The sequence below is a fragment of the Erigeron canadensis genome, chromosome 9 (assembly GCF_010389155.1).
Source record: "Erigeron canadensis isolate Cc75 chromosome 9, C_canadensis_v1, whole genome shotgun sequence".
NCBI lineage: Eukaryota > Viridiplantae > Streptophyta > Magnoliopsida > Asterales > Asteraceae > Erigeron > Erigeron canadensis.
The window spans coordinates 27,680,265-27,691,866 of NC_057769.1; the positions used below are offsets into that span (position 1 = coordinate 27,680,265).

Sequence of the window (11,602 nt, forward strand, 5' to 3'; positions counted from 1 at the left end):
GTATTTCTCTACCATTGATTCACAAGCCGCATTCGTAACTTCTGCTATGAGGAATGTGTACCACATCAACTCCTGGACATGATCAGATCAGTGACGAGATAGACAAAGCAACCTTTGCTTAAAGGTGTTCCAGCGATAAGCATATAACAGTCGCAGTTTCCTTGAATCAAAACCATTAAGATGTACGTTAAGTAATGAAATAAAGAGAATTACAAATAAAGAGAAATTATAAAAGTCGTGTCTATGACTATTCACAAATGGTGTATCATTGGCGGAGGGTTATACTAATTTTTCCGACATATATGCTGCAGATTCAGAAATATGTAAAACAAGCAAGTAACCAAGTTAAATCCATCACTCTTTATTTGATCATATGTAATGAAGAAGAGATGTGCTGAACAAGAAGTCTATAACTGAGACATGCTGACATAGATAACAGAATACAAAGCCACAAGAATTCCCAAATCTCGTCATTTCCCAGTGCAATTGTTGAACTCGCTATACATATCTGTCAAATACTTCATTCTTTTCAGATTCTATGATTTTTACAAATGCTATATCGACAAATACTCTATGATTTTGGGCGGAGTTGGGACTGCTGGAACTTAGGATCGGATGCACGCTTTCTGTACAGGGAAGCAGACGAAGCAGGGGCATCAGCAGAATGTGAGGCGACAGTTGCAGCCAGCGGCTGGAAATTGGTGTTACCAACAAACCAGTAAAGTGCCCACTTCAAATTGCAAAGGGTATACTTGAGAGCTTTGGTCCAGTTTTCCTGTTTGTTAAAGCTCTGTGTGATAGAATAGCTTTCCACATGGTGGTCAACGATCCTGTTACAACACACCACAAAACAGAATTTTAACACTTAGGATATGAGGCTACAACTCTACAAGCATGCTTCACTAGATTCTTATATAGACTAGGGCTTGCCCTTAACCATGTATGCAACATTAATGTTATCTCACAAACTAAAACACTTACAATGAGCACCAAATAATACTCATTTTCTATGCATGTGCATGTAAAAGGGGTGTATTATCCACCTCCCTTGGTGAATTTATGTCTATGGGTTAAGATATATGTATATAACTCGCAGCATGAATCTATAAATATATGTATAGAACTAGCAGCATGAAACCTTTTACCATGTGTAAAGAAAACTTACTTGTACGGAAGCTTGAAACACTTTTCAGGTGGTATATTGTTTTCTTTATCCTTGGAATTTGCAAATTCCGCGAAGTCCTTCAGACATGTCAAGAACAATGCCATTGCCTTGTCATACCGGGTGCTCCAAAACAAATTCACTGGACCAAACCTATAAGTCAAGGAATGCATAAGCACCAACTCTATAACCTCTTTTATACCAACTCAAAGTCAACAACTTGCAACTAGAATAGTGAAATAAAGAATCAAGACTCTATAAAGTGGCTGGTAGCATATAAACTTACAACTCATAGGTATTGTTACTGCTGTCCATTATTTTAGGATAACTTCCCATAGGAAGAATTTTTATTCGGCATCTGTTAAACAGTAGGTTAAGGATATACCAATATACCATATCAACAAAATAATGCATACTTAGATAAAAGTAATCAAGTCTTCACAAGAGTGTCAGAAGGGACTGGTCTTAGTAGCCCTTAGAAATGGGCCACACTTATCTCCTTCCTAGGCACATAAAAAGCTTCTATGGATAACGTTCTACACAGATGTAGTAAAAATCCCACACAGATCTTGAGGAAGAGTTAAGACAGACAAGCTCCAGTGAAGGTGGCCCGCGTGGTATAACAGTTTTAAATGTTTATGAGGACACTCTTAAAAAACTATTGTGAAACCCTTTGATTAGGAGAACCAATATAAGAAAGGCCCAGATAAAAGGATACTGAAACTTTGGTCTGAAATATTGAGCCATTGTCTGAAGCAGAAGGCAAGCTTGACCCCATGCAGCATTTATCTCATCCCATTCAACCTGAGTGTTTGTCAAACAAAGCAACCAAAACACCTGGTCAACTACAAAAAGAAACAACGATAAAAAACTTATAACATAACATAAACGAAGCTTTCCCTACAGGAAAGAAGCACATCATGCACAATCATCATTGATCACTTGCAGCTTGATGCATGATTCGCAAGCATGATACAAAAGAAAAAGTTTATCCAAAGTTAATATTATTTCAAAGTTTGAAATACCAAATTGGCGAGACACAATTTGGGACTTGACTATGTTCCAAAACATTTAGGAAATATGCTTTCAGTGTTCAACCAATTGAATAGATCAATTAAGTTGAAGACACATACCTGAATATTAGGGAGCCTTCCCAATCTGAAATTGTTGATTGTTCCGAATTCCCCATCATACCCAATCGGGAATGCATCATTGAGAACATTCGTTCTCTTCAGGAGTTCCAAATGCGCTTGTGAAACTTCGATTTTGGCCAATATTGCGTCTCTCTCTTCCTGCAAAAGAAAGCTTGGAATTTACTATGAATCCAATTCTATATTAAAAAGAAAGAAGCTGCTCTATTCCCAGCATGTAATATTCTTTGAGTAAACAGTCCAACAAAATGGAATGTATACTGGCCAAGAATTAGCCGTAGAGATGCCACGTATGTACTGTAATTTTTTTAGACCTAGAATACACTACGTGAGGAAATACAAAAACAAGGGGCCTCCAGTTCCAATTTATTCATATCGAATGTCGCACCAGATTCCTAAGTCCTAACCTACTACCCCTCTCAGACTATTATAGGCAGATAAAAAAAAGGTTTGAAGGCAATAGGATAATTAAACTGACCTGATGGGATATTAACTGAAACTGGAAATTATTGAACTCGTGCCAATACCTGATATCAACCAATTTCAAAAAAACTTGTTAAACCATCAAACAGTTCAAATAATTAACTCATGTTATTCATTGTCAAAAGTAACTTACCGTTCCTCCAACTCCTTAAAACGATTCGATTTAAGCTCAAGTTCCTTCAATTCGCCGGTAACTACACTGCACTGTTTTTCAGTTTCTTGGATTGCTGCTTCAAGTTTACGTTCTTCTTCTTCAATCTTAAATAGCATTAAAGGCATATATTAATAACAACCTCAGCAGGAAACATAAACTAGTTGATGAGAACATAGATAAAAACATGTTGTGTAGAACTCTTTTCTGCTTGAATGTTCATGTACCATCCAATACAGTAAAAAGATATCATTACAGTCCATCTCAAATCAATCAAGTCATTGGATTGACAAGCAATGAGCTCCAAAGTTGTTTAATATTATACTTTGTGAAATAGCCTGAACCTTCGAATTAATAAACTGGTGTATAACCTTTAGCTTTTCCCTCAAAAAGTCAGCCTCGCTAAGCACATTTCGTGGCTCTCCCTCCAAGCGCTGAAGGCAAGCTTCATATGCCTTAATGTCGCTATTCACATCTTCAACCTCCTTATCAAGCTTATCAGATAACACCCTCATGCACTCCAGGCATAATGGTTGCTCAACCTGAATAAATTAACAACAGTTGAATGAGAATGATATGGAACTATTTTTGAACTAAAATAAAGAAAGAACAACTTTTTGAATCAGGCTCTCTACCTGCGTTTGGGTTGTGGCAATCTCGAATGCACGCTTTAAGACAGTAATTGTAGAGTGAAACCCTGAATGATTTGAATGTGGCGGAGCAGTATTAGATCCACCCTCATGTGATGGTACATGGGTCCCACTTCCATCTGCTGTAGGGTCAGACTTGTACACAGAAGCAGCAGGTGGAGGCAATACTACAAATGATTCTTCCATAGCCTTTCCAGACTGACTTGCATCAGGATTAACACGTGGTCGAGGAGGACCACCAGATGAATGGTTCCTTTGTTTTGGCAATACAACGAATGACTGGTCCATGCGAGTTCCTAACACACTGCCTGCCCCATGCATTGAAGAACCCTGCATCCCTGAATATTTTAACACATATTAACTGTAAATTCAAACTATTTTCACTTGCTTGAAATAATAATTGTAATTTCAAAATTTACACAGTTAATGTTCCAAACTCAAGATTAGTAAACAAATATAATAGATATTATTAGACGAAACAACCACTAACCAGATCGGTACGTGGAGTCATTGAAAAATTTATCATCAACACCGGTGATGGAGAGACTGTTACGGCAATTCTGGCAGACCCACCGTGGAAGATTCGGGTCAACTGGCAGGGCTCGAGTCTTATCTGCCACCATATTGTTGTTGTTCTTCATATCAAATTTCTTCTGATTGCATATGTGCTCGTGTTTTGTCAAGGAGTTGAGAGATTTTATCTGAATTAAGACCGCTTGTCACTTAAACTACCTACTTCTTCGTCTTTAAAGTATTTACAGATACTCTTCAGAGTTTTAGGAGCTCCAGAGTCGGATTGACTTATGATCAAACAATAAACGACAAAATGGAATATGTAGTCAAAAATAAGGTTGCAATTTCACCTACAAAAGCAATGTAACCGTAGAATATTAGCATGTGTAGCAAAAACTAAACAATCTTAATCATCCATTCCATTATCCATCTGAATTTATACCATCATAGAATTAGGAAATACTAAACACGGGTATGATCGGTAAGCCTAAATATCAAAAACCATTATATTCAGACTTAACATCGGCTGTAAATTATCACACATCTATATCTAATAACTATAACGAGTTAAAAATCGTACGAGTCGGGCAAATGGAAAAAGTCACAAAAAGCTCAAGACAAATTTACAAAATTTCGATATCATAATTTCAAAAACAAAAAGCAAAATTCCTTTCACTTATTTGTGATTTTTTCAAAGCAGGCATACATATAATGTCTCTATTGAAATATGTATCTTTTGATCAACACATATAACTAAAAGCAATCTTCTAAGTGGACAAAAAGTACATAGCTAATGCATTGTAATAAGTCCTATTGAAAATTTAGAAAAAAAATTGCTGAAAAATTGAGCTAGGCAATTCATCAAACACATTATGGGCATCAAGTTTGTAACTATTATGCAGAAACCCTTTACAAATTGTTCAAAATTCAACAAATAAGGGGAAATTTTCGAACCAATTAATAAGAAAATATCATGAAAATTGATAGAATTAAATTAACTAACCCTAAAAAACAGGAAAAATAGAAATAAATAAATAAAAAAAGATAAAATAATTGAGAAGGAAGTAACCTTGATGATGATGATCAAGAGTTAACAAAAAGTGTAAAGATCTTAGGGTTATATTTGCTTATTAATTCTGTATCTATATTCTGTATGTATTTATGCAATTTTGGAGGTTGAGTATTGGACGAGAAATAGGATAATTAAACTGTATTCCTTCCGACCAAGTAATTGATGATGAAATAATATGAGTAATTTTCTAAGAAAATACATAAGATATATTTATGCCCCCTTAAATCAATTTTACCATTAAAAAGTGTTGTTTTTGACGAAGAAAAAAATCATGGTTTGAGTTTGACAGTTGACATGCTTACAATGGTGTTGATGTAACTTCTTTTAACATTGTTTGCCGATGTAATTAAGGTCATTTTTATGGTCGTGTAATTATCATCGTTTGATATAAAATAACCATAAAAATGATGGATACCTTTTGTATTTTACGGTTGTTGCAATGATTCATATTAAATACGTAATAAGATATATTTATACATCGGTTTTCAGAATTTTTGTTAATGTTACACAATTATTCATTGTAAAAATTGATGTTAAAAAAGGAGTTATTACATAATTGTTTAAGCATGAATTGTTAAGTCAATCGAAGAAGAGATTTAATCATGAAAATCATCATAATCGCTTATTATGTATCGCAAACCTAATAACTTCTTTTAACATTGTTTGGCTATGTAATTAAGGTCATTTTTATGGTCGTGTAATTATCATCAAAGTAAGTAAGTAAGTAACTGCTAAGTGTCGCCTTCCGCGGGTTTTGAGCCCCAATACTTTGACGGTGTATGGGGGGGGTTAAGATGTAGGCAGACCTTACCTCTACCTAAGTAGAGAGGCTGCTTTCAGTTTCTATCTAAATGGTAGAAAAGGCCCTCCAACCTTTGCATGGAATGAGGATCGAACCCATGACCTCTGTCTCCAGAGGCAAGGATGTTTACCATTAATTCAACCATGCTGCTTTTTGGTCGTGTAATTATCATCGCTTGATATAAAATAACCATAAACATGATGGATACCTTTTGTATTTTACAATTGTTGCTATGATTCATATTAAATATGTAATAAGATATGGGTGGCTTTTGTTTTCGGCTTAATAAATTAAGTCGTGACTTAATCAAAAATACTTAATTCATTAAGTCATCAAAAGTGTTTGTTTTTTCACTTAATAAATAAAAAACAAATGTATTGACTTCATACATATAAACATTACTTATCCATTCAGTCACTTATCAATTCAGTCATTTAATGGTTAAAAAAACAAACAGGCCCATATTTATACATCGGTTTTCAAAAAAAAAATTTAATGTTACACAATTATTCATTGTAAAAATTGATGTTCAAAAAAATGTTATTACATAATTGTTTAAACATGGATTGTTGAACTCAATTACAAAAAAGATTTAACCATGAAAACCATCATAATCTCTTACTATATATCGTAAATCTAATAAATTCTTTACGAATCTAAGGTAAATGATGACTTTCTTAAAGAGATGTATCGATTTTTTGAGGATATTAAATGTGTATGATTTTGATGAGTGATTGATTAAGAATAAAAGAATTGAATGAATGTATGTGTGTGAATGTACTATTTTTCTGAATTGTGATGAATGTGAATCGAATGCTAACAATCAACAATGATTGAGTAATGAGTATTTATAAGCCCTACAAATTAGGGTAACTTTATACATGGGCCTTGTCCTTTTATAAGTCTTTACATTTTAGGATTTGACCTAAAAGATGACATACGAGGAATAAAATCTTCCAAAAATGATTAATGGTATCATGTACTTATTGCGTGATTGACTGATTATCTCATACCCAATCATAAATATACTTGTGACAAGTGTATCTTGAGAAATGCATTTGACCATATAGTAACGTATGTCTCCAAGCTTTGGTACTCTCGATAACTTGTCATATTTCATTTCATACACATATATATATATATATATAAATATGACATAAGGGAGGGAAATGAGTTATTCTCGATGTGCTCTCGTTTAGCTCTCGACGCATTAAATTGTTAATGGGTCTCTCGCTACCATTGGGTCTTTGGCCCTTCCATTCCTCTCGATCCATTCCCTCCTTGGGGCTTTAATTAGGTTACGACCAAATGTGATACACGTATATCTATCGACATACTCCCGTAGGTAGGTCAAGGAATCACTCGCCACACACTCTCGAATCTATCTCCTGAAGTAGCTCTCGCTAAGACATTATATTATATAATTTGCTTTAGCTCTCGGTGACCTTTGTATCTATCTCTCTCGACACAGTTGGGTCAAGAAAGGTCTTGGTACTCTTGACAACCTCTAGCCACATTCAACTCTCGATTATCTCTCGTCCAGAGAAACACTCTCTCCTGAAGTGGCTCTCGGTCCTCTCTTGCCAAGAGCCTCTCGATCTACTTCTCTCTCTTTCATATATGAATCATAGGCCAAGGATTTATACCATACCCCTTCAATAATCTAATATAATAATAACAAATATCATATTGTTGGTTTTATACGTTTGGTAGATTGTATTTTCAGACAAATACTATAAAAATTTAACAATGACTCACAAAATCGCAATCGAATGCATATAATTTTTCTAGTTATCAATCATTCTCAATCTATGTATTGATGAGAAATATAAATTATAAATATACTTATGTTAAAAAAACCACTTTACAGTATTTAAACTACTTTTTGATATAGAAAATACTATCTATAAAAATTTCATAATAACCATCATTTTGAGAATAATTACATAAATCGTATTTGATTAGAAAATTTGGATTATTCCAAAGATAATATAAGCCGACTACAATATATAAACTTCTTCAAGTTCATAATATTGTTATGTCATATACTCATTTGACGCTTTTTATAAACCAACATTTTACGTGAACTTATATCTTCAATGTATATACTTTTTCCAAGTCCATAACTGGATCTTAACATACTTTCTTACATGAACTTATCTCTTCAGTATAGTTTTTCAAAATAAGAAATAGGTGTCTGACCAGTTACATTTTACCCAATGACTTTGGTCATAGTGGTATACTGGTATGCGTAGTAAAGTATCAACTATCAGGTCGTTTTCAAGTCGCAATATAACCATATGTTACTTACAATTTATAAATGTTTTTTATGACAACTTATGAAAGCGGATGGTTTTGGGTGGATGCATCTAAACTAAAATCAATAAATAAAGCTAACAAGGGACAGAATGTTGCCCGAGGTGATATCATACAACCTAAATCATGTGGAACAAAACTAATTCAGGACGACCCAACTCAACCCATTTTCAGAAACCCATATTTTAACAAGGCATTAGAGAGATTCGTCCAGGTTGAGCACACCATACTTTAACAAGGCACAGGCACTACTCAGTAGTACTCACTAGAGAGACTAAGAATTTACATATACCAGAGATACATAGGTGCACTGAACTACACCGGCTAAAACAAAACATATATAGACAGGAACATTCCCATATAACCAAACTTAAAGGTGAATAGGAAACATCAGCAACTTGAGTTGAATAACCTAGAGTGATTTGAATTGCAAGACTATCTTCCCCAGTTAGATTAAAATTTGCAGTACTAGCTTTAAATCCATTAGAGCATAGTCTTTAATCTCGGCAAAAATGAAAAATCCGGCATTCAGACTAACTTGGCATGCTTTTCTATTGTCATATTTCCATAATCCACAATAGCCCATCCCAACCATAAGATAAAATGCAGCCACTAAGTATCCTAATCTGAAGCTAGAACCACATGTCCATTCTCACCCAAAACAATTTTACTTGTTTAGAAGTAAAAAGGCAAAAGAGCATTCAGGGTCGGCCCAACCCAACCCGTCCAACAAAACTCCTTATTTTGGCCCAGGCATATCTGACACAACACCTGCCCACTCATATATGCAATACAAAACCAAAGAAAACAATACAAAACCGAAATATAGATCACAGCTACTAAAATCCATGGATACATTCGATACAACTTTCTTCAGTACAAAACTACTACATACCTCAAATACCAAAATATAAACCTAAACCTTTTAGGTAAGCTTCTCAAGGGATGCTTTTGCCACTGTCTTGTTGAATCAGAGAAGCTTTCAAACTGGGTGCATATTTCTCATCATACATCGACTTCAAGTAGACTACACCATTATATGTAGCCACAGTTCCCCAGGTTACTCCTATGACCCAAAGCTTGATCCAGTTAAGGCTGTCAGGTGCGTGTAACATCAATACAGAAGGAAAAGGCGCAAACAAAACTGAGTAATTGATATAAACCTTTTCCTGCGAATAAGCTGACGAATTCCTCAACTCCTTCTCATTATTAAACAAGCTTATATGGATAGCAGACACTAGTGCAACTATGATGGCAAGGAATACACCTAACGCTAAGTACCCGATCCAGATGAGGTTTTGAGGAAAACAAAACACCATCAAAAGCGAGAAAGATGCAAGACACTCAAATACGAAACAGATACTTACTAAAACCAAGAAATGTATATCTTTGATCGATTTTACCCAGTAATTCAAAGCAAGAATCACAATCCCAATAACTAAAGATGAAGACATACTGACGATTGACATGATCATAAGCGCGGTGTGAGTCTTCAACGGGGACACTTTATCGTAGTCGAACTTCATTCGTACGAGAGCTAGTTCGACCAAGTAGAGTAAAGTCACCGAATACAACGACAAGTAAAACGGAACAAACCTAATACAAAATTAGGGCAAATGTCAATAATGTGACAATCAAAAACCGTAAAGATACACTATACAAGTAATATATATGTATTCATTAATAAAACTTGTATCTATAGGTCTATGTATGGTCAAATTCTGTATGTATAGGATCATGTAATGAAAGTGATTATTATGTATGTAAGCTTTAAAATTAGGGCAAATTGGACAGTTATCAATTGGGAATATTAAAAAAAGAAAATAAAAAAAAAGTAAAAAGTGGAAAGGGAAAGTTACCGTGGATTGACGGAGAAGGATGGTGGTGGAGGAGAAGCATTGTTGACGTTGACGGAGACGGCGACGTGATTGTCTTTTCCGGCGGGAGTCGTGGTTGTAGTCATCGTGGAGTGATCAGAATTCATAGTGTTTGTTGAGAGTGATATTTTGTTTTGTACGCTGGGTTGGGTTTTAAGGGGGCATCTTTATGAGGAATAGAATAGATATGTACTCAAGAATGAAAATAGTACGAAAGAGAATGAGTATTTGGAAAGAGAATAATTACATTGTTCGGTAATAAAAGATAATCATAATAAGAGAAATATAAAAAATAAACAAATTAATATGAATTTTTTTTTAACAAAAACTAATTATAATATTATAATATAAATAATTAAAATTAATAATTAAATACATGAGAAAAAAAGAAAAAAAAGGTAATTTGATTCCATTCTCACCATTCTTCATTATTTTGGGAGGAATCATGAGAATGGAAATGATTCTTCTTTCTACCTCTTCATTTTCATTCTCTTGTGTAACCAAACAAGGAAAGTGATTATCATTTCATTTTCACCCTTTCCATTCCACCCTACCAAACACCCCTTGAATACCTATATACAGTATACCTGATTTCTGTTTTTTATTTTTAAATTTAAATTTTTATAAGGCAACAAACTTAATTGCAGAATACATCTAAATAATTTTATTAACTAGTACTGTATATACCGTTACTAATCAAATGCTTGCTAACTAATAAACGGTTTAGTTTTTATGGTTTGATTTTCTATATGAAATTGAAACTGAACCAAAACATTCGGTTTTTAAAAAATCAAAACCGAAACCATTGATTTTTTTGGTTTTTGATTTTTTAGTTTTTATGATTTTTCTTTTTTTTTGTTTTTGCTCACCCTACCTAAATATCTATATCTCTATCTATATATAGTATAAAGTTGAGTTATAGTTATTTTTTTTAACACAAATATTTATGATCAAATTTATAAAGTACTTAATGCATTAATGTTATTATGTTCAATTCTAATTGGTTATGTTATTTGTATGTTGTTTATGGTTATGTTTGAAATTTATGATGAAATTTATAAGCAAGTTAATGTATTGATATTATATTTCTATTATTAACCAATTATTTTATAACTTAAATGTATAGTTAGTTATTGTGACTTTTTAGTGTCCACTTGATATATAGCCCAATTAATTAACTATTTAGTTAAGTGTAACCTTTTGTTGTCCGCCAGGTGTAGCCCAAACAGCCCAAGAAAATGTAAAATTGGAGTCACGACAACTCGCAGGGGTGTTGATGCATAATGCATTAGCCATTAGCTGCTGAAGTACTCTTCCCTTTTTAACGTCTGCCTCCAACTCTCTCCTCCAAACCGCCAGGTGATGCCTCTCTTCTGCATCTTATTTTTCTCATTTATTTTATCTTAGTTCTAATGCATTTTATTG

General features: G+C 33.9%; 2 protein-coding genes across 2 annotated transcripts; both read right to left on the reverse strand.

The window, feature by feature from the left end:
• Window positions 1–337: 337 nt before the first annotated feature.
• LOC122581334 (beclin-1-like protein) lies at window positions 338–5,344 on the reverse strand. Its single transcript, XM_043753550.1, has 11 exons — window positions 5,180–5,344; window positions 4,088–4,460; window positions 3,583–3,935; window positions 3,319–3,489; window positions 2,930–3,054; window positions 2,792–2,840; window positions 2,296–2,454; window positions 1,881–1,966; window positions 1,449–1,520; window positions 1,166–1,315; window positions 338–830 (listed from the first exon to the last, which is right to left on the reverse strand). Exons 2-11 carry the CDS (start codon window positions 4,236–4,238, stop codon window positions 572–574), a joined length of 1,575 nt encoding a protein of 524 aa, XP_043609485.1. The 5' UTR covers window positions 4,239–4,460; window positions 5,180–5,344; the 3' UTR covers window positions 338–571.
• A 3,767-nt stretch (window positions 5,345–9,111) lies between these two features.
• Window positions 9,112–10,326, reverse strand: LOC122582315. The gene is made up of 2 exons (XM_043754685.1): window positions 10,160–10,326; window positions 9,112–9,896 (listed from the first exon to the last, which is right to left on the reverse strand). The coding sequence occupies exons 1-2, from the start codon at window positions 10,282–10,284 to the stop codon at window positions 9,239–9,241; spliced, it is 783 nt and encodes a 260-aa protein (XP_043610620.1). The 5' UTR covers window positions 10,285–10,326; the 3' UTR covers window positions 9,112–9,238.
• Between the last annotated feature and the right edge of the window lie 1,276 nt (window positions 10,327–11,602).

Coding starts and splice junctions, on each gene's coding strand:
- LOC122582315 (XM_043754685.1), bottom strand. CDS start 10,284: ATGAATTCTGATCACTCCACGATGACTACAACCACGACTCCCGCCGGA. Junction 9,897..10,159: donor TCCTTCTCCGTCAATCCACG/GTAACTTTCCCT, acceptor ATTTTGTATTAG/GTTTGTTCCGTTTTACTTGT.
- LOC122581334 (XM_043753550.1), bottom strand. CDS start 4,238: ATGAAGAACAACAACAATATGGTGGCAGATAAGACTCGAGCCCTGCCA. Junction 2,841..2,929: donor TTTAAGGAGTTGGAGGAACG/GTAAGTTACTTT, acceptor GGTTGATATCAG/GTATTGGCACGAGTTCAATA. Junction 1,316..1,448: donor AGTAACAATACCTATGAGTT/GTAAGTTTATAT, acceptor CTTGACTTATAG/GTTTGGTCCAGTGAATTTGT.